The 24,140-nt window shown below is 39.8% G+C and overlaps 1 protein-coding gene across 3 annotated transcripts in view; it reads right to left on the reverse strand.

The window, feature by feature from the left end:
- The window catches only part of KLHL13 (kelch like family member 13), a 201,326-nt gene that overhangs the window by 98,935 nt on the left and 78,251 nt on the right, over positions 1-24,140 (reverse strand). For 2 of the 3 annotated variants that reach the window (XM_032330770.1, XM_032330765.1), the window contains exon 2: positions 21,043-21,116. The exons of the other annotated variant lie outside the window; for it this stretch is intronic. In XM_032330770.1, the coding sequence (XP_032186661.1) occupies positions 21,043-21,092 (50 nt within the window). In that variant the 5' untranslated portion in view covers positions 21,093-21,116. The remainder of the gene's footprint in view (positions 1-21,042; positions 21,117-24,140) is intronic. 3 annotated transcript variants of the gene reach the window in all.

A 24,140-nucleotide genomic window follows, 5' to 3' on the forward strand; every position in this document is an offset into this window, starting at 1 on the left:
AACTTAGTATAAATATTCTTCCATTTCACTGCAGAAATATTACTGAAACTGATTATGGGGTGTCAATTCAGTCCTGGCTGGGCTGTTTTTTGGGGGGGCTGTTATATAATATACCATACATGCATTTTATTACCTGTACAAAATCCAAAAAGAACCTAAATTCTGAAATGTATCTTGCCTTAAGGTTTTCAGATAATAAGGGTGTACAACTTCTTATCGCCGTCAATTCCATTACAGAAAGGGCAAGAGGATTTTTTAGCAATCAAAAAGTGAAGGGCAGTCTCAGAAAAAAAAAGGATGGTTCTTTATAGACAATAGCTTTAGCTTTCTGGAAGAAAAAAAATCACTAATTTGTGGTTTTTCCTTTTTATTCTAAACATGTAAAAATAACCACAATAAACCAGCTTCTATGTACTAAATGGCATCTGGGAACTGTTGCTGTTGGAAGACATTGCATTCAGAAGGTTCCACACTCAGATGAGGATCTCTGGACTCTTTCTGTAGTCTCAGGCAGAACTGATATTCTAGGACAGAAACGGGTTAAGCCATGCTAGGATTCTGTAGCCCAGAGATAAATGATGCTCATGCAGCACAAAGGCTAGTGGTCACGTGGAATCCATCCAATAATAGTTCTACAACATTCCCACCTTAAACCACCTCTAGTGAACAGATCAGAAGGTGTTCGCACCTCTGTTCCAGACCTAACTGGAAAGGTTCTTTGCTTTTTAAAGAACCAATGCAATTGAATGAACATGTTTATATAAGAATAAATCTAGCAAATCTGAAGATGTATCCTGATGGTTAGAACACTGGGCAAGCGAGAAGGAAAAACCACCAGAAGACCTGCTTTTGGCATTGATATCTTCTGGCTTTCTCAGACTGCTGATTTCCGAGCACTGCTTCTTCCCTGAACAGTCTGATGAACTAACAAAACTGAACTTCTTGGACATGTCAAATTCTGTCCTAATAGATGCTAGAGAATCTGGTCTCCTGTAGTTTAAGAGAGAACATTTAATCACTCCTACAAGGGCCACCATCATCTGCATCCACAGACAGGACAATGAAAGATTCAGTTTGACAATATTTAATGACTCTCTACTTTGCACTAGTCACTGTGTTAGACACAGGAAAAGGATAGCTTGATAGGAACTTCTCATTTTCCTCATGGACTTCATAGTCCACTTAGGAGAGACTATTACAAAAAGTAACTATTACACCATTTGCTATGTAATATGATAGACGTTCAGCCAAATGCTGTGGGATGGGATATCATGTAATTCAGTTGGGGGCAGGGAGCAGAGTTCACAGACCCAGCAAGACCACAGGCACGGAGGAAGTTCTGAAAAAACCTTGAGAAGCTTTCATCTCTCTCACATGTATTTCAAATTATAGATTCAACAAAGTTCTAATGTCTTTGATGAGAGCAAATCTGATGCTTGTGGAATAGCAAATACTCTTTTTCTCCCCTCATTGTTTGGGACCTGTGCCTGATTGGTTTTCCAAGCATGTGCTTAACCTACCTGATGGGTAATCCAACAGTATCACAGAAATATGCAAGAATGTGGTATTTTGAGGAAGGACAAAAAATGGGAACAGCATGGGGTGCTGAATTGAGAAGCGGCAGGAAGTAGGGCTGGAAAGGTGGTTCGAAGCCCAGTATGAAGGGCTCTCTATGCCATGCTAAGAAACTCAAACTTCCTGAGCTCAGGACCCCAACCTTAAAAAACCGGGGAAAGGTTACTGTGTAAAAGGTTTTTAAATAATCTTCATTTCAGGATGATTATTATGAGAAAGCAGTAGTGATTCTACAAATTATACCATAATTATCTGAAAAACCATCCTACTCCCAACTGCCTCTTTTTCAGACAGTTGATTCTATAATTAAGTAAAAGTGAAATCAGCAATAATAATAAACCAGTAAGCTAATTAATATTCATCTAAAGAAAAGTACTCAAGTTGAGAAGCAAAAATATCATCAAACATAACGAAGAAAATATAGATGTTGACTGCAGGGAAGTGTTATTTAGAAGAACAACAAGATGTATGCGAGGTAATGGACCATCCAACAGAAGGGTAGGAATCATTAAAAATTATGTTTGTAAGGGAAAATATGACAATAACTTCAAAGTCAAAATATAGAGAATGTTCATTCCCTTTCCCTTTCTGAAGAGTTTAGTCCGAAAGCCATTAGTTAAAGTAAAGCAAAGAAGGCATTCTGGCCTAGGTGAGGGTTGGTGGGGGGCAGAGAAAGCACCTTATGGGGTTTCAAGGGATGAGGGTCCCTGTGGTATTGCTGGGGGCGCAACACAGTGAGTTTAACCAAATGAGAAGGGTATTCATGCAGAGGGACAGCAGCCTCAGATGGGCAGGGACTGTTGCAGGCCAACATTTGAGGAGGTAAAGGGCAAGGATGCATCGGTAGGGTCCTGAATACCTCCTACATACAGGGGCATTGGTCAAATAACGAGACACACATTTGTTTCTCAATGTTAGAGATGAAGGGGTGAATACATGGAAATGGAGAAATCTAGAATGAGCTCCATGGCATTGGACTGAGACTTGAGGTATTGGTGAGAACTCATGGTTTTCAATATATAAAGATACTGAAATAAAGATGTATATATGTGCGTATAAATATTCATACCTACATTTCCTAGCTCCGCCCACTGAAAGGGCTCAGGGACAGCAATACTGCAATAGCACTGAACACACATTAGCAAGCAGATTTCGGCTGCAGATACCATTCTCCACGAAAAGGAACCAGGATGGCTGATTCCAGGGCTAAGGCAAAGAAAGTCCAAGATGAACCATAATGTACGGAAGTGCTCAGAAAATAAAAGATAACTCAAAATGTAAGGAAGAATGATGGGAACATGTCAAAAGGACGTAGAAACCAACCTGAATGGGTCCCTACTGGCTGAATCGGGGGCCGCTTGGCATCAAAACAAGTACAGACTGTAATTCTTTGATTAAATTGGGAACCTGTGACTACATACTGATACAAATAAATAAATGAAATACAGGAAGAACAAGATATTTACAGACCCTCAACATCCTCCCAATACCCCGCTCCAAAATATCACTGATGAGAACAAGCTGAAAACGTAGTTCTACAGAGGAGAAGCTAACAGACACCACCTTAAGCCACCTAACCTCATCAGTATGGGTCAAATCAAAACCACATGCCACCTGATAGGATGCCGTGAGTATACAGCATCATCACCGTGCAATTCCTGCCAAAGCAGCAAAACCTGAGTATAATCATGAAGAACCACTGAGACCAACCCAAACTGAAAAACATTCTGCAGAATAACTGCCCTCGAGAGCCCTCAAAAGTGTTAAGGTCAGGAAAATCAAGGAAAGACTGAGGAAGTGTTCCAGATGGAAGAAAACCGAAGAGACATCGCAATTGAATGCAATGCATGACGCTGAACGGGAACTTTCTGCTATCAAGAACACTTTGGGGATAATTAGAAAAATTTGAATAGACTTGATTAGAATGTAGTAATGTATTAATGTTCATTTCCTGATTTTGATGGTTGAATTGAGGTTATATGGGAGAATGTTCTTATTTATAGGAATTATACTCGAGAGAATTTGGGGCTGATGGGCACCGTGTCAGGGGGAAAAAAAGTTCTGTGTCCTGATCCTGCAGTTTTTCTGTTAATTTGAGATGTTTCAAAAGAAAAAGATTCACAAGGAGAAAAACGCTAATATACGTTTTGGCACATACATACAATAAAATAGTTCTTAGGATGAGGCTGACAACGACTACAAGAAGAAATGACATTTGAGTGCTTATTATGTTCAGACAGAGTTTGAAGTACTTTATAAGCATATCTCATGTGATGCTATGTGGAATGATGTTGAAAAGCAATGAGGGCACAAAATAGACTCTTGTCATACTGAGTGAAAAATGCAAATACAAAAGGGTATGGATTATATGAGTCCATTTTTATAAATCAACCACACACACATTTTATACATATATAGATCCAAATATCAACTGATTGAATTATGAATGATATAAATTTTCTTATTTTTCATGTGTGCTTTCTAAGCTTTAAAAATAATTTTTAAAAGTTAAAGAAAATAAAAATAATGACCGGGGCGCCTGGCTGGCTCAGTGGAGGAGCATACGACTCTCGATCTCAGGGTTGTGAGTTTGAGCCCCATGCTGCCAACTTAAAAATAAACTCTTTAAAAAAATAAAAAATAACAATGGCCATATTAATTTTGCAATACAATCTATTTTAAAATTTACAGTTAAAAACAATATATACTAAAAACATGGGGAAGATGTTAAAATTATATTATTATTAGAGAAAAGCATGATACAAAGCTACGTACAAGAGAGGAGTAAAAGAGTAGTGAAATTTGAATAATGGGATAGGAAATTATTTCTTATTTATACTTTCCTCTATTTTCTAAGTTTTCTACTAGGAATACAGATGAACATTATAAAAAAACTGTTCTTTTTCTCATTCGGTGACTAGGAAGACCAGTAACAATATGAAAATTGTTCACGGTATCATGTTTGTAAGAAAGACAAAATCTTGGGGCACCTAGCTGGCTGAGTTGATGGAGTGTGCGGTCCTTCATCTCAGGGTTGAGCTCAAGCCCAACTTTGTATGTAGAGCCTACTTAAAAAAAAAAAAAGACAAAATTGTACATAATCATGATAACTATGTAAAATATATGCATGGAGAAAGTTGAAAGGTAGTATACCAAGACGGTAACTGATTTATATTAGGCAGGGTGAAGTAATGTGTGATTTATGTTCTTTTCTGCATTTTCCAAAACTTCTATAATTTTCATATACATATATCATCTTTAATGTGTGGAAATTCTCTTAATAAGCAAAAGAAGTACATGGGAGTATTGGGATAAGCATTAATGATGAGTGTTTTAAAAATAATGTTTACAGTCGGAAAAGGGCCATTCATCTTAATATCCTCAGAAGAAAAAGACACAGCATGGAATGACTGGCATGGAGAGTGGGTGTAACAGGCAAAATAACGTCCCTCCCCCAAAGCTCTCTACTTCCTAATCCCTGGGACCTGTGATTATGTTACCTCACATGGCAAAAGAAACCTTGCAGATGTAATTAAGTTTTACGAGATGGAGAGATTATCCTAGATTGCCCAGTTGGGCTAAATACAATAAAAAGGGGTCATTTAAGTTAGAAGAAGAAAGCAGGAGAGGTCTAAGGGATGAGATGTGAGAACTCAACCTACAATTGCTGACTCTGAAGGTGGAGGAAAGAGACTCCTGCAAAGGAATACAGGCAGCTTCTGGAAGCTGGGCAAGGCAAGGAAATGGATTCCTCCAGAAAGGAAAGTGGCCCTGCCTGTATCTTGGGGTTTGCCCAATAACCTTCCAAACTGTCAAACAATAAATCTGTGTTGTTTTAAGCGCTGGGTTTGTGGAAATTTGTTACGGCACCAAGAGGACATGAACGCATGGGGTTATGGATAGCTAGGGGGGAAAAATCTGAGTTTAGCCATTCATTTTAGTGAAAACAAAGTAACTGAGGCAAGAAAGTGAGTTGGAACTGAATAAACAATGTTGTTAATAGCAACATTTTGTACATGTTACATTTTCCCTATGTCATTTGATTGATAGTAAATATTTCAGCCTGTTCTTTGGTTGTAATCTGGATGTAAATGGGTAAGTATAGGCTTAAGGCCAAATGATACACCAGAAATGCACTCGTAGGAAAGGGTAGGACAGACTGGGTTGAGTTTCCCTTCTATTTCAATCCAAGTCCCTACTCCCCACTGATCATTAGAGTAATACTTATTCCCTATCCAACCCACAGAATAGAAACTACTTGAACTACATAGCCAAAAGAAAAAGTATTTTACACATAAAAACAATGAAAAAGGCTATACCAATTTACCTGTAAATATTAAATGTATGGGGTGCCTGCGTGGCTCAGCTGGTTAAGCGACTGCCTTCGGCTCAGGTCATAATCCTGGAATCCCGGCATCGAGCATTGGGCTCCCTGCTCAGCAGGGAGTCTGCTTCTCCCTCTGACCCTCCCCCCTTCTCATCTCTCTCTCTCTCTCTCTCATTCTCTCTCTCTCTCTCAAATAACTAACTAAAATCTTTTTAAAAAATGTATCACAAGCACTGTACAATACGGAAAATCTGACAAAATAGCTTTTAGTAAGGAAGTCTGTTTTTATACTTGAAATAGGTAAAATGCAGCTTTCTGATGTTTAACTGACACTCAAGTATATCAGAAAACAGGGAGATTCATGTGTTGGCTGTTTCCCTTGCTAGGTGAACTTCAAGAAGCTCTCTCACCTTTGCATATCAGATTCCCTGTTTTTTTACATTTGAGGGTTGAACATTATCTCTGCAGTCTTCTCCTATCTCTAAAGAAATGTAGGCTGGTATTTGGGGAGCCACAACTATAATTAGCAAAACGAATAAGTGTAACTGTGTTTTTCAACTCCTTTCAAAAAATCAGGGTGAACTGATTCAGCATCTACCTTCCAGGGAGAAGAAAGTAATTCAAGCATATCACCTCATTAATTTTTGAGGGAAGGGGAAAGTATTTCTGTTCAGAAAACAAAGAGAAAGAAAAAGAAACTGCTAGCTGATTCAATAAATTGCCTCCATTACAAGATAGCAGCGCCAGGACCAAAAAACAGGGTTTCTCAAGCTCCAAACTCAGTTCTGCATTCTGCCTTTTCCACAGAAGAGTCAGTCAGGGAAATGAACTATGTGTAAGGGGAATGCGTAGGAACACAGGCTCCAGAGCTAATGTTGAAGTACTTCCCCTTCACATGACACGGTCAAAGGATGAAAGTAACAGGACGAGGGCAGACTGCACTGCCTCAGGGAACCCAGAGAGAAAAGTGTGTTCTGGGTGGCCTCCCAGTGACGTGAACAGCCACTGAAGCCTGGAGAAGGCCAAGAACAGGAGCTTCATGAAGCCTGACAGACCTGCCAACTCTGGACAATGGCTGATCTCAGACAAGTTCAGACAAAGTTACATAAGAGCATTTTCAATAAGGTGCCAAGGAAAAATAAACAACGTCAAAGCTCCTGTCAAAAAGAACATCAAGTTTAATCTGAATTCACTCTGCTGTCTCTGTTATTATGTTCCTCAGAAAAGAGATTGCTAAGACCACCAGAAGATTTCTTCCTGGCTGTCTCCATCCTGTATCTGTGTCAGCCATGCCATGCTGTACGGATACAGGGAAAGTGTCTTCGCCTCCAGGAGAATTGGTTTCATAGCATACTGTGAAGAAGGAGATCCTGAGGAAGGAAGGAGGACGCATTTCTTTTCCTTCAATGACAGGTTAAGGCCTTGGGCTCTCAGAGGAGCCCCAGAATAGGGCTGTCTAAGGTTCACAAAGTTCATATTGCCATAGCTCGATGCCAAAGGCAGGTACGGAAACTCTAATCCACTGAAAGGGTAGAGCTTCCAAGAAAGAGTAAAGGTATCACTCTTTTTCTGCTCCTTTCGATCCAAAATGAAGCATGGTCCAAAAAAAAAAAAAAAAAGGTACTTGTTTGTTTGTTTGAAAAAATCTTTTAGAAAAAGATTGTATTATTTATTTGACAGTGAGAGAGAGAGAGAGAAAGAACAGGCAGGGAGAGCAGCAGGAAGAAGGAAAAGCAGGCTCCCTGCTGAACAGAGAGCCCGACATGGGGCTCGATCCCACGACCCCGGAACCATGACTGGAGCCAAAGGCAGATGCTTAACTGACTGAGCCACCTGGACACCCTTAATAAAAAAGTGTTGACGGGGTGCCTGGCTGGCTCAGTGGGCATAGCAAGTGACTCCTGATCTCAGAGTTGTAGGTTCAAGCCCAATGTTGGGTGTAGAGAGCATTTAAAAATAAAAATCAAAGATTTTATTTATTTGACAGATAGAGATCACAAGTAGGCAGAGAGGCAGGCAGAGAGAGAGAAGGGGAAGCAGGCTCCCCACCAAGCAGAGAGCCTGATGTGGGCCTTGATCCCAGGACCCTGAGATCATGACGTGAACTGAAGGCAGAGGCTTTAACCCACTGAGCCACCTAGGCGCCCCTAAAAATAAAATCTTTAAAAAAAACAAGTGTTGGGGGATTGGGAGTAAAAATACCACACAACACCAATAACTAGCAAGACAATGGAAACCTCTGTTTTCTGGCAATTTTTGAAAAGCATCCACATGCATTAAGGCTCTGAATTATTTCATGGGTCCATATGCCTCGTCACCCAAAATAGAAACAAATGTAACCCAAAATAGAACGTGACCCAGCTGTGCTTCAGGAACCCTTGGAAATTTGACATCATCTTTTAACACTCTCCATGCAACTGCATTTGCTGGGAAGATGAAAAGGGAGGGAAATGAAAGATAAGAAAAGGAGAGAAGTGAAAAGTTTTAAGAGGAAAAACTTACTTTCATCCCCTTTCAAGTTCCCAATTCATTTATAGCACTGAACCTATCGGTTAGAATGTATGTAGACACCGCCAGTCAGCAGAACTGGCCTGGCCTTAGGGTCAACACCGTGGGTAGCAGATATGAAGCTCTTCACAAAACGCAGAATGCCATTCCTTTTTATTCATGTGCTGCTCACTCTGAAAGATCGTCATGGAACCGGTTACCCATTACCCACGGACCACGTCTTCGCTTGTCAGAGATTAGCAAAGCAGTTAATGGAATGCATTTAGGGAAGGGAACATAGGACGGGTGACACAGGACAGTCAAAACCCCCCTTCTCAGGGAACTCACAACCCAAGGAAGTAGAAAGAGAGGCAGAAGGTTAAAGGCACAGACTTGGGAGCTGAACTTCCTGGATTTGAACTCCGCATCCACGCATATTAGTGTGTGATTCGGACAACTTTGCTAAACCCTCTGTGTCTCAATTTCTTGTTTGTACAATGAGAATAATGTTAGTAGCTACTTCATTGGAATTATTATGAAAAGGAGATCAATTAATAGGCAGGGTTTGTACCTGGCCCAAAGCAAGTGCTATTTAAGTGTTAGCTATTATAAGGACAATTGCCAATGGAACTATTAATACTATTTACTGGGACGCAGATCACCACTACCACCACCAGAGAAATGAGAGTCGTTGGTAAGGAAGCCATAAGAAAGGACCCCAAATTGGAAGAGGCAAGAGGGTACACAAGCTTCACAGACGAGGGGACACTTGTGCTGAGTCTTGAAGGATAAACAGGCATTTATCCTTGGGCCAAGAATGAGAGAGAAGGCATACCAGAAAAAGGGATGGAAATATGAGGGACTATGTCACCTTCCAATGTTAGGGGAATGTTGCAACACGTGCTCTAGGCAGAAGAGGAGGCTGGTGAGATGGAGAGGAATGGCACGAGAGACCCTGTCACACCGTGAGTCACTGAAGAGATCTAAACAAGGAAATGATACAAACACATTGACATTTCAGAACGATCATCATGGTTGCAAAGGGAGGGCTGGACCAGAGGGGGAGGTAGGGGAGGAGCGGACCGGAGAAATAATTTGGAAAGAGAAATAGGACCTGGTGACTGGCTAAATGTGTGGGATGAAAAAGAAAAAGAAGAGTCCAGGATGATGCTTCAGTTTCTGACTCAAGCCACTGAGTGAGTGGGGGATCATTAAACAAACCCAAGACTAGAGAGCAGGAGACAGGTGCTGGGAATGGCGATTCTTTGGGTTTGGACCCATGGCGCTTACAATACTGGGGAATCTTCCCACGGAATAAACACTCATGCATTTCAAAATATTAACGGTGCTTCAGAAAAGTGGGATCATACTTTTCCAAATACTTCACAGTGAGCATAAATTATACAATAGGGTGAGGAAAACTTTAAGACGGATATATGAATGGGCTGCCTTCTCCAACTTCCCACTAAATGTCAAACAGACAAAAGAGTGAGGAAAACCAGCACCTGCATGGCAACTGAGAGTTGGCGAAGGTGCTGTTCCTTTCTATTGGGGGTCCCTTCCGAACCGTGCCAACCCCAGCACCTCTTCTGAGTTCATACCAAGTCAGAAATGACAATGCCCAGAATATCCTAGAAAGCCTAAATGCTACGCTCAGCCAACACGGTACACTCCATCCTTCTTGCTGCTGTGACATTCCTACAAACTCAGTGGCTTTAAACAACACAAACTGACTGTCTTACAGTCCTAGGGGTCAGAGATCTAAAATCAAGGTGTTGGCAGGGCTTCAGGGGAGAATTTGTTTCCTTGCCTTTCCCAGCTTCTAGAAGCCACCTGCACTTTGTCGCTTGTGGAACCTTCCTCCATCATCAAAGAGTATAGCTCTAACTTCTGTTTCCATCATCCTATCTCCTTCTTCTGACTCCGACTCCTCTCGCATCCCTCTTAGAAACTGTCCCTTGTGATAACACTGGGCCCCTTCGAGATAATTCAGGATAACCTTCTCATCTAAACTCGATCATGTCTGTAAAGTCCTTTTTGCTATGTAGAGTATCAGTCACAGGTGCTGGGCATTAGGATGTGGGCCTTTTGAGGGGCCATTATTCTGACTACTACAGGTAGTATTTGCAGATTTCTTTACTGTAAAGGTATTTTTTCTTTTCCACATTCATTTCTTTGGAAGTGGATCAGGAAGTCCACTCAAGTGGACTCAAGGGAGGAGGGAGATGAAGTTCATACAGATAAAACTTGGAATTCCTCTGTAAGGAAGATTTGGGTCTTCTCCCTCATTAATTTTTTTCTTAAAAAAAAAAGATTTTATTGATTTATTTATTTGAGAGAAAGAAGAGTATGTGTGTGCAAGTAGTGGGGAGGGGCAGAGTGGGAGGGAGAGAGAGAGAAAAGCAAACTCTGGGATGAGTGTGGACCCCAACACAAGGCTTGATCCCAGGACCCTGAGATCAAGACCTGAGCCAAAACCAAGAGTCGGATGCTCAACTGACTGAGCCACCCAGGTGTCCCTCATTTACTTGTTTCGATCATTTATTTCTCTCAGTATTGACTTGTAGGTAAAAGTCTGAGAAAGGGGCTGGATTAGTACCCAGGAGCACATGGAGAGGGACAACAGTTAATTCATTCACTCAGCAAATATTCGTTGAGCAACTAATATGTCCCAGACTTGGCTGGCTGTGAGTAGTTATATTAAAGCAATCAGTAAGACAGACAAAATGACTGTCCTCCTACAGCTTCTATTCTAGTGAATGGTGGTAAATAATAAAGGAAGAAGCAAAGATTGAAACTAAGGGGATGTGTCACTACACAGGTAGCCATTTCAGACTGGGTAGTCAATGAAAACTTCTCAAAGGAGAGGCCTTTTAAGTGGGAATCTGAAAAGAAGAGCTGGTTACACAAAGACCACAGGGAAGGACGTTTCAAAGGAACAGCCAGTACAAAGCCCTTCTGGGAATCTTTCTTCCTTTGAGAATAAATAAACAGAAAAACAGCAAGCATGGGGCCAATGAAAATGTACTGAGAAACAAGGAAGAGATTTGTCATCATAAACACTCAGGGAAAGAGCAAAACTCTGCAAATGCTTTCATATAGTAGCCAGAGAACAATGTTGAAAGCCTCTGGCACATTCAAGGAGAATAAGAAAACATGGCCTCAATCAAGCAGGAAGAGGAAGTCAAATGCAACAAGATCGGATGAGGAAAGTTATACATTCTATCGGTCAGCTGCAAGGAAACTCAACGAGAGTCACAACCAAAATGTGCATCAGTGGGAGGAAAGAGATTTGATACAGTAGTAATCAAATTCATGAAATGGAAGGAAAAAAGATAAAAATTAAAGCGAGGAGAGAGAGGCCCCTGGGTGGCTCAGTCTAGTTAAGGGTCTGCCTTTGGCTCAGGTCATGGTCCCAGGGTCCCGGGCTCCGTGCTCGGCGGGAAGCCTGCTCCTTCCTCTCCCGCTCCCCCTGCTTGTGTCTCCTCTCTCGCTGTGTCTCTCTCTGTCAAATAAATAAATAAAATCTTAAAAAGAGAGCAAGAGAAGAGAAAAGATATCATATATGGAAGACACTACAACTAACCACACCCCAAAGTGGATTCAACCTAAATATGAAATATTTTGTCCCATGGAAGAGTTTCTACTTTGTAGCTACTATGTCTCTAACAAGTTTGTACTGACCTGTGAAAACGCTAACAGTACAACTAAGAAAGCTAGCAGGACATAGACCTGATCAACAGTATATAAAACAGTGAATGTTTCCATTTACTGAACATTTACCATGTGCTAAGGACCTGACTCTCTTGAAAACATTTTACTTTATCCTCAGAGCAATCCCACAGAGTGATACTATTTTATTTGATAGATGAAGAAACAGACTAAAAGAGGTTAAGAAACTTCCCCAAGTTCACCCAGTTACTGAAAGTGGCAGAGCTTGATTTGAACCTGTATTTGGCAGACTTCAAATCCTCTGCTCTTAACCAGGACACTGAAACCAGATCATGTTCTGTAATTACAAACGCAATTCCATTTAGAGAAGCACCAGAAGACTAGAGCGGAAATGCCCCAAGGGGTTAATAGAGATTACTTGAGGTGATTATTTCCACTGTGTATGTATAATTTTCTCTTCCGTACTGTTCTATAATAAATACTTGTAGAGTCAAAAAACAAAATGGTGGAGAAGGGGAATAAAGAACTTTTTAGTCTGGGACTTATGAAAAAAATATGTAGACTTGAGATACAAATGCTAAGGTCTTCAGCCGATCGTCTGAGATTGAGGAAACAGTTGTAGAGGAGCTTGTCTAGAAAGATGTGTGTAGAATATGTACAGAATTATGGACAGCAACATTCAAGATGTAGGTAAAGAGGACTAAGGGTAGTTATTCCTCTTCCCAGGAACAGAAATACTATCTATGGCCTGGAAATTCCTCTACATGGATCAAACACGCAACATTACTAATAAGTCCATGTCCTTTGTAGAAGGGTACACGAGTCTTCAGTGACAGGAACAAGCACGCTGACAAACTGCACAGGTATCTATGGCGATATGTTACAATAATAATAATGCGTAACCCAAAGCTACAAAATACCTGGGCCGAAAGAGAAGTCCATTACATAGAATGTGACCGGCCTCAGACATTCAGGCATTACGCTCTTCTATTATAACCCTTAATGGCATCTTCTAGCCTAAGGTTTGAGTTTATGATCATCATTGCCTCACTTACTTTAGCAAAGGAAAAGCTAGATCCTCGTGAGTTTTCAAGCCTTAAAAAGCACAGAAAAACATATCTGTGTGGAAGTTCACAAAATGATGAAAATAGTAACAAAAGGGCTTATCTTCAATGACTGATCATCTTTGAATTTAACCAAAGATATGTTTACTGGGGCACGGGGGTGGCACAGTCGCTTAAGCATCTGACTCTTGGTTTCAGCTCAGGTCAAGATCTCAGGGTCTTGAGACTGAGCCTCAGCATGGAGTCTGCTCGAGACTCTCTCTTCCTCTCCCTCTGGTCCTTCTCCCTGCGTGAGCGTGTGTATGCTCCCTCTCTAAAATAAATAAATTTGGGCACCTGGGTGGCTCAGTCAGTTAAGTGTCTGCCTTTGGCTCAGATCATGACCTTGGGACCCTGAGATCAAGCCCCAAGTCAGGCTCCCTGCTCAGCCTGCTTCTCTCTCTCCCCCTGCCTCTCCCCTCTGCTCATTCTCTCTCTCAAATAAATAAATAAAATCTTTAACAAAAATAATATGAAATAAATCCTTTTAAAAAAAGATGTGTTTATTTATCACCTACTATGTGCTCAGGCTTAGTAATATAATTCCAGGCTTTTAAAACTAAAAGGAAGGAAAGGATCTTCCAATTCTTAAATTTTATGGATGAGGGCAGAGCGTGACAAAGAGTAAGGGCTCAACATTTTAAAATACCTAATGAACTGAATCAAAGCCCCGTGTTCCCCTTGAACATCACACACTATTAAGAAGTAATTATATACAACATCGGTTTAAAAAAAAAAAGCCTGAACTTATTCCTAGAATCTGCACTGAATTTCATTAGCCTATTTTACAATTTTAATGACTGTAACTTAATATTCAATTACTTAACTATAAGTAAGACCTGACTGTGGGAAACAAAACTACCCAAACAATTTAACCAAGTAAAATCATCAGCAACAAATAATTTTTCGTGTTGTACATTCTCCAACATTTAAAGAATGCCTATTATGCACAAAATCCTGTATTATACAGGATTTAAACAAATTAGATATACTCTCTTAAAGAGCCCCGTTAATGATGATGAAAGCACAGACATGCTGGAATTACTTTAGTGCAGAAGAGCGCATGATAAAATTCACTGCAGGGGTAAAATAGTCCAGAGGCAAAAGACATGTTATTGATCATCTACTTGCATCAATCAAGGAAGGCTTTCAGTGGGACATGGAATTTTTTTAAAATTTTATAAAAAGATTTTATTTATTTATTTGACTGACAGAGATCACAAGCAGGCAGAGAGGCAGGCAGAGAGAGAGGAGGAAGCAGGCTCCCTGCTGAGCAGAGAGCCCGATGCGGGGCTCGATCCCAGGACCCTGGGACCATGACCTGAGCCGAAGGCAGAGGCTTTAACCCACTGAGCCACCCAGGCACCCCAGGACTTGGAATTTGATCTGCGTCTTGAAGAACAGTTGGAATCTCAATAGTCAGAGATGGGAAAAGGCAATCTGGGTGGCACTATGAGCTTAGCAATTTTAATAGATCACTTTGACTAGAGGGGGAAAAATCTAGCTGAATACCAAATGTTGTCAAATTTACTCTGAAATATTTCACAACTCCATCCCCACCTGTCTCTTTCTCCATTGACCTCACCTTTGTTCAGACGCTCCTTTAAAAAAAAAAAAGATTTATTTATTTATTTATTTGACAGAGAGGAACACAAGGAAGGGGAGTGGGAGAGAGAGAAGCAGAGAGAGAAGCAGACTTCCTGTCAAGCAGGCAGCCCGATGCGGGGCTTGATCCCAGGACCCTGGAGTCATGACATGAGCCAGGCAGATGCTTAATGACTGAGCCACACAGGTGCCCCTGTTCAGACGCTCCTCGTTTCTTATTCTGACCACTATGATAGCCACCAGCCGGCAGGGTACCATGTATTATCATTCACTGCTATATCCCTAATACCTTTCTTGTAAGTGGTATGTGATATTTGTTAAAGGTATGGAAACCTTATTGCACAGTGTTTGGCACTCTTTTGCTTGTATTGCAAGTGCCAGATAATATTTTATACTGTGTTTAATTCAGCACAGTACTTCTAGAAAACTGGACCACTGTCAGAGCTTTACACCTCATTGCAGAATTCCTTATTAGAGCTAGGAATCTCCTAAAAACACATCACCACCCCAGTAACAAATGGGTGACTCTTACCACCACGTGCCTTCCCAGACTTGACTATAATGCGTGAGTGAGGATGGCACCCAGAGAGAGATCTTGCTCTGAGCAAAGGAAGCCACCTACCGCTCACCTTTCTCAGAGCTTCCTGGAAACTTCTGGAATAAAACTCCAGATAGGGTAAAACATATGCTGAATGGCAGATGGCACAACTAAAAACATCTAAGGCAAGAAAGAGGTTAATGCTCTGTTGTGCTGTCGCCACAGCCCTTAATTATCTTTCTATATGCTTTATTAATTTTTCATAGCAATTTTCTCCAATATATATTTTTTCTCTGACCCTACCCCTACAACCATCAAAATATAAGCTCAGTGAAAACAAAGTCATTTTTCATCATATTTTAGCACATGAAAGTGGTTAGCATTTAGCAACTGCAGAGTGAATGTTGAATTATAAATCGAAGAAACTTAGATTTTTTTTTTTTATTAGCAATTACTACACGCCAGACATAGTGTTATGGAATGGGGATATACTGCTTCAATACACCCATTATCTTATTTGAATGATTACTTTTAAAAAAGATTTTATTTATTTATTTGACAGACAGAGATCACAAGCAGACAGAGAGGCAGGCAGAGAGAGGGGGGAAGCAGGCTCCCTGCTGAGCAGAGACCCCCCCCCGAAGTGGGGCTCGATCCCAGGACCCCGGGACCATGACCTGAGGCAAAGGCAGAGGATTTAACCCACTGAGCCACCCAGGCGCCCTGAATGATCACTTTAAATTCATGTTAAATCTACGTAACAATTTGGGGAAAGTTAATTTTTTAATACAGGATCATAGTATGCCTGCTTTCTTGAATTTTTCAATTTCTTTAGATAGGTTTGAGACATTTTCATTGGGATTATTACTACATATTTATGGTTCATGGTTTTTGTAAATGGATTTTTATATTTTGTCTTTTTATCTTTTAAATGGCTACTTTTGGTATAAATAAAAGGTATTGCTTAATTTTTACCTTATATCCCACTACTTTTTTTTTTTAAGATTTTATTTATTTATTTGACAGACAGAGATCACAAGTAGGCAGAGAGGCAGGCTGAGAGAGGAGGAAGCAGGCTCCCTGCTGAGCAGAGAGCCCGATGCAGGGCTCCATCCCAGGACCCTGAGACCATGACCTGAGCAGAAGGCAGAGGCTTAACCCATTGAGCCACCCAGGTGCCCCCCCACTATTTTTTTTTTAAGCACTCATTAGCATTCTATCAGCTAAGAAGTTGTTTTTAAGTCTTAGCTTTTGTAGGTACATAAGCCTATGTTCTAAAACTTGATCATTTTTTTGGTCTCCTCCTTTCTGTTAGTTATGCTACTTTATTGATACTGGTCAGAATTTATAAATATGTGTTAAATAATGATGACTATAGGCATCTTTGTTTTGTTGTTGCTTATGGAATTATTCTTACGTTAAGTATGACGCTGGACTATTGGTTTTAGAGAAGTAATTATTTTTCTTGTTAAGAGAGGAAGTTTCTATGACTTTTCTTTAAATTTATTTTTTAAGGTAATCTCTATACCCAACATGGGGTTTGAACCCACAACCCTGGGATCAAGAGTCACATGTTCTATGGACTGAGCCAGCCAGGCACCCCTCCTATTTTTATTCTTAAAGTGGGCACTGAATTTTTTTCAAACACCTTCAGCATTTATTTTTTTCAAGATTTTAATTTTAAAGTAATCTCTACACCCAACATGGTACTCAAACTCAAGACCCAGAGATCAAGAGTCCCATGTTCTACCGACTGAGCTGGCCAGGTGCTCCCCTTCAGCATTTAATTTTTTTTTTTTTTAATGAGATCTATTGATAGAATGCCTCATATAACTCTAATAGTATTAAACAATTAACACTCTGGGATAAAACATTCTTAGTCACAAAGGGTCAATCTCTGCATATATTCCAAAATGTGTTTGGTTTATACTTTATTTACAACCCAAAACTGATCTATAATTTGTGTACACAAACAAGCAACATTATTCTCAGATTTTCATACCTCAATTATCCAGCATCATAAAATGAATGGGGTCGTTTTCCATCATTTTTTATGCCCTCAATCAGTTTCTTTAATATCAGAATTATCTGATTCTTTCAAAGGAGCTTTATTTATAATAAAGATTGTAACAGTAGGAAACCACAGGTCACTGGTTTATAAACTAGGAGTTATACAACTAGTTGCTTATGCCTTGTGAGGTATGGCTTAGGTTATAACTCAGTTCCCTTGTCATGTACAAAGATGTTAATTTAAAATTAAAACTACAAAGAGACTTTTCTTTTATAAAGTGTTCTTATTAATTATTCAGATTCTAAGTGAAACCTAGGACATAAGTTCATTTCTTTGGTTTCTGGTCAAGAAAGCACTTATAACATGAAGGCTAAAACTTTAAAACTTCAGGAAGAAAGCCTAAAATTTGAGAGAGCAAAGATTTCTTGGTTAAGATACAAAAAGCATGAGCATAAAAGAAAAAATAATAAATTGAACTCTGTAAAAATTTAAAAAATTCTGCTCATCAAAAGAAAATGGGATGGCAAGGCAAAGATTGGAAGAAAATATAATGCAATATATTAAAATATTCAGAATAAGCTTAACAACACCTTAACTGCAAAAAGATAACCACCCAATTTTTTAAATGGGCAAAGTTCCTGAACAGATACTTCTAAAAGATAAATAACAAATAAACATAGGAAAATATACTCAAAATTATTACACAAGAGGAGAATGCCAAGTGAAATCCATTATGAGAAACCACTACACACCCAACAGAATGGCTAAAATTAAAAAGGTTAATAACAAGGGGAGCCTGGTTGGCTCAGTCAGTAGAGCATGTGACCCTCGGTGTCAGGGTTGTGAGTTCAAGCCCCACCTTGGGTGTGGAGCCTACTTAAAAATAATTAAACAAAATTAGATTTAAAATGCCAACAATACCAATAGCTAGTGAGGATTCTCACTTGTCACCAGTCAGAGGAGAAAATGATATGATCACTTTAGAAAAGGCTTTGGCAGCAGCACCTAGATGGCTCAGTCAGTTAAGCATCTGACTCTTGATTTCAGTGCAGATCATGATCTCAGGGGCCTGGGATTGAGCCCCACATCAGACTCCACATTCAGCACACAGTCTGCCTGTCCTCTCTCTGCTCCTCCCCTGGCTCGCTCTCTCTCTTTCAAATAAATGAAATCTTAGGGGAAAAAGTCTTTGGCAGTCTACTAATGCTAAATAAATTATAAATGCTACATAAAATAGATTTAATAAATTCAAATAAAATTAATTTAATAAATAATTTATGTTCATATTTTAGATACATATCCAAAGGAAATTTTGTGGCTATATATAGCCACAGAAAGATCTGTACAAAAATGTCAAGAGCAGCTTCATTCATAACAGCCAAGAAATGGATGCAACTTAAGGAACTATGAACAAGAAAATGGATAACCAAATTGTGGTATAGTTTAAAAAAAAAAAGGAATACTCCACAGCAATAAAATAGAAAGAATTCCTGATACCAGCAGAAATGATAAATTTCAAAATCATTACTTGGAACTAAAGAAGCCAGGCACAGTGTCTGACTCCATTTACATGAAGTTCAAGAAGATAGAGGATAGAGACTGGAAAGGGGAATCAGGTAACTCTCTGGAAGGATGGAACTGTTTTATATCTTGATCTGAGTCATGGCTACCTGGATGTATGCAAGTGTAAAAAACTATCATGATGACTATTTAAGTGTTTGTATATTTTACTGCACTTAATTATATCTCTATAAAGAGAAAGATGTATATTTAAGTGTTTGTATGTTTTACTGCACTTAATTACAACTCTATAAAAATAATGGAGGGGCACCTGGGTGGCTCAGTGGGTTAAAGCCTCTGCCTTTGGCTCAGGTCATGATCCCAGGGTCCTGGGATTGAGCCCCGCATCGGGCTCTCTGCTCGGCTTCCTCCTCTCTGTCTCTGCCTGCCTCTCTGCCTACTTGTGATCTCTGTCTGTCAAATAAAAAATAAAAAAATCTTTTAAAAAAATAATGGAAATCAGGGCACCTGGGTGGCTCAGTGGGTTAAAGCCTCTACCTTCAGATCAGGTCATGATTCCAGGGTCCTGGGACTGAGCCCCGCATCGAGCTCTCTGCTCAGCAGGGAGTCTGCTTCCCTTCCTCTCTCTCTGCCTGCCTCTCTGCCTGCTTGTGATTTCTGTCAAATAAATAAATAAAATCTTTTAAAAAATAATGGAAATAAATTCAAGTATGCTATGACTCCCTCAGTTACTGACTTGACCTTTGGAAGTCCTGCCCTCCTACTCTTTCCTCTTCCAAATGCATGACAGAGACCCTCCTACTCAGTGGAGCTTGGCCTTTGCAGACTCAACTCACCACTGTGAATTCAACCCCCAGCGTACACACCTTATTCTTTTCTTCTCTCTTTTCACCAACATGGCCACACATTATTCCCGCTAGGATTTCCTTGCTTTCTGCGTCTCTGAGCAAGCTTACCTTACAGCCCCTTGACCACAGGAGAGTACATATTCCAACCAACAGGCACCCATCATATATTTCCATAATAGAATTACTATGTAAAATCCCGAGTATTACGATATCTGGCAAATAACAATGACTTTATATATGTCCCCTTCCTACTTCAAACTCTCCCCTCTTTGCATATTCTTTTAAGACACCTATTTTAAAACATATCAGAATTCAGAAACACAGTGCTGTATTTCAACATAGTTAAAAGCCTCACATTTATGTTTCAGGAAGAACACCAACATACCGTGCATTGCTTGCCAAGCTCTCTCTCTCTCCACACCCCGCAGACACAAGTCCCAAACAACCCTGATGTAGGTAATTTTATCCCCAATTCATAGATGAGGAAGTTAAGGCACTGAGCAATTAACACATTTGGTCAAGTCTAGATGACTAGTAAGTGGCAGAGCAGTGATATAGACAACTCCTGCATATTATTTCAAAGGATTCATGCAAATCATGCAATTCAACTATTAGGACTAAGGGATACTCTTGCACACTTACAAAGCAAAGGCTACGTTTCTTTAAACCATGAATTTAAAACCATAAGTAGTCAGAGAAAGCTCGGAATTTCCCAAAACTCTCTGAAAAAGTTTTCACTGGATTTTTAAGTAACAGAAATGTACAACCACAGGGCAATACTATTTAAAAAAAAAAAAAACTTGGAGGTGAACCATGAGAGACTATGGACTCTAAAAAACAATCTGAGGGGTCTGAATTGGCAGGGGGTGGGGAGGTTGGGGTACCAGGTGGTGGGTATTGGAGAGGGCACGGATTGCATGGAACACTGGCTGTGGTAAAAAATAATGAACACTGTTTTGCCGAAAATAAATAAAAAATAAATTAAAAAAAAAAAACTTGGTTGAGACATCTGTTCTTAAGCAATGGATACCTGTATTTCTTCACTAACATGCTTTAAGACTAAAAAATAAGTCAATAGATCTATTTATTGAATGTCACGTGGTCACAATTTACACCGAGCATGTTTTTTAATTATATTCTCTATTTCTTCATTAGCTCAGAACACACAGTCGCTATCACGCTCTTCATTCCATCTCTTTGTCACCCAGTCATTCTTTTACTCACTCACATAGCAAATATTTTATGTTAACCCAGGCATTCAACAAATATTCATTAAGCAGCAACGATGTTAGGCACATAAATAGGCAGGAGAGACATTATAGAAATTATAAGGTGAATTGCTTCCATAAATATACCGGTTACGGAGTATTGCAGCGACTGACTCCCCTCTATGAAGATGATCCATCACCTCTAACACTTGGATAATGACCTGTTCAGGAGGAAAAGAAGTCGATATTTACTATAAAAATCAATACTAGAACTTTCAGTTTTCAATTATGCTTTCAATTATGCTATCTATATAATATTTTATATAATTTGTGACAGAAAGACAAAAACGTATGTCTGTGGTCCCCTTAGGAAAATTTAAGAAAAGGGAGAACATTAAAGGGACTGAATCTGCAACAAATTAGCTACAAAATTCCACAGGGGCTCATTAAATAGCATTGACTGCGTTTTCCTTTCGGGTCAAATCATTAGAATAACAGCCCAGTACAGGGGAAGTTGGATGAACCCTGAGGAAACCTGAGGAGTCTGGGTGAAGTTGGGAGAGACAGGAGGAGAGAGGGGTGGAAACATTTGCCAGGTAGAGACACAGACGCACTGAATCCCGAGTTCCCAGGAGCACATGAGGCCTCAAAAGCCCATAAGCAGGGCCCAGAGTTTTAGAAGAGGTTGGTCACAACTAAGACTAGAAAGTCCATATAAGATTTTGAAATCTTAAAGACATAAAATAGGTAGTGGGGGTTGTTTTCTTGATCTGGACTGAAATTTTGTTGGGGGAGGTAGGTTTTTTGAATGGGAAAAGAGCTGGTGAGGTGGTAGCAAACGAAATCTAACATATTGCTTCTAGTCATGTGAATGCTTTGTATTGGAGATAGTATATGTCGAGGGTTCTATTAATTTCACATATATTGGGACGCAGAAAGGTATAGTTTACTTAAATGTTTCTGGTTAATAAAATCAACTGATTGCACTGGGGAGATAAAAATATAGAGTATGAATTTATTTTGTTCATATAATTATGTCTGTTATAAAGCTATGTGAAGATCTAAAATAAAAATAAAAATAAAATAAAAATAAAGGTTCTCTTCACTGTTCTCTACCCTCTTCCTGTCTCTTCATTTGGGGTCAGAGCAAAAGATGTAGAAGGGGGAAAAGTACTCTGTTTCTTGGGTCTTCATAATTCTAAAAAAGAAACAAATCAAATGACAATATAGGATTTTTATTTATGTATACAATCATATTTTCTGTTATTATAAGAAATTGAGTAGCCTAGATGAAAAAATAATTTTTTTAAGCATCTCAAAATCAACTGACCTTTGGACTTACCTTTTCTAAAAGTGCTCATGTGGTGAGAGAATTTTAAAGTGTTGAGAAATTATACTTTTTTAGAACAAGTGCCAAGAGAAAAACATCTAGATTATCATTAGGAATCTGGGAATGTGAAAATAAATAACCCATGCCCCTTTTCATTAATTGCATCTAGAGTAGAACATATAAGTCCCCAAAGTAGGTATTCAAACTCTCACCCAACCCCATTGTTTTTTTTTTGTTTTTTTTTTTTTATATTTTATTTATTTATCAGAGAGAGAGGGGGGGAGAGAGCGAGCACAGGCAGACAGAATGGCAGGCAGAGGCAGAGGGATAAGCAGGCTCCCTGCCGAGCAAGGAGCCCGATGTGGGACTCGATCCCAGGATGCTGGGATCATGACCTGAGCCGAAGGCAGCTGCTTAACCAACTGAGCCACCCAGGTGTCCCAACCCCATTGTTTTAACCAATCTGTCTATTGCCTCTCAGAGTCTGTGGCTCTCCCATTCAAATTACCCAGATAACAAACCTCTGGTCTCCTGAGGGGCAGGGAGTGGATGAGAGGACATGGGACCCCAGCCACTTACTATAAAGACTTTCAAAGAACAGCCGACATTTTCGATATCAAGACTTATTCCTGCCTTCCACAGACCAGCTATCCCCAAGTCTTGAATTATTAAGAACTGTATGGGAAGAGTCAGTTGGTTTCTCTCAAAAGTTCGTGTAGGGGGAGATTCTCAAGTTGTTAACTGCCTTTGACTAAATAAGAAATTAGTTTAAACCTTAAAATTGTCAATGTTGCCCCTCCCATTCTCTTTTGGCCTTTGGAATTTTTCCATTTCTTTCATTTCATTTTAATGAAGTTAGGAAGGGAGAGGAAGTAAATGATGGAAACAATGATCAATTTACACAAGATTTAACTAAAAGCTAAAAAAAAAAATAGCTAAAAGATAAACTAAAAGCCGCTGTTTTTCAACCAGGGAATCTGTATGATCAAATCTGTGCATTAGAAAATTAACACAGCTTGCAACGTGGGGGCAGATCAGAGAGAGAGAAACTAGAAGTATGAGACCAGTTAAGAAACAACTTCCATAGTCAAGGCATGAAATAAGAGCACAGACCAGAGCTGTGGGAATAGCCAGGGAACACTAGGACCTCCGACTGACAGATCACTGGGAGATATTAAAGGGATAAAGTGACATCAAAGACAAAATCTATGCATGTGCCTGGGGGAAATGGTGATGATAGCAGGTGAGGCAGGGTAGAGGGAAGAAGGAAAAATACCAGAAGGAAGCAGAACAAAGGTTTGGTGCAGACACACTGAAGTCCTCTAGGACACACTGTACAGCATCTAGCAAAAAACTGGATCTATACACCTAGATTTAGACTGGCACTAGAAATAAAAATATGAGGATATTTGGCCAGATAAGTAAGTGCTGAAGTAAAGAGACTGGGAAATATTCCCCCAGAAGTGTATTTGCCACGAGACGGTGGAATCCCAAAAACACTGTTGTGCAAGAAACCACAAAAGCTAAGCTAGCGAAGACAGAGCTAATAGGCAGGAGGGCGACTAAGAGAGATGTGAGCTGAAAGCTAAGGAAGGAGGGGTTGATAGGTATTCAGCTGTTGCAAGTTCTGCCCAGTCCAAGGAAGATACCGGCTAACTGTTGTGACAGCTATAAAGTCAGTGGGTGTGGACAACCCCACTGCTGTGGTTTGAAAAATAAAACTAACATAAATAGGGTCACCTGGCTGGCTCAGTGGGAAGACCATGAGACCCTTAATCTCAGGGTCAGGAGTTCGAGCCCCATGTTGGGTGTAGAGATTACTAAAAAAACAAAACAAAACAAAACAAAAACACAAGTTCTTTCAAGAAGTTGAAAGGAACTCAAATTCATCAGGGAATTACTCTGTGGTAATGGT

The sequence above is a fragment of the Mustela erminea genome, chromosome X (genome assembly GCF_009829155.1).
Source record: "Mustela erminea isolate mMusErm1 chromosome X, mMusErm1.Pri, whole genome shotgun sequence".
NCBI classification, from domain to species: Eukaryota; Metazoa; Chordata; class Mammalia; order Carnivora; family Mustelidae; genus Mustela; species Mustela erminea.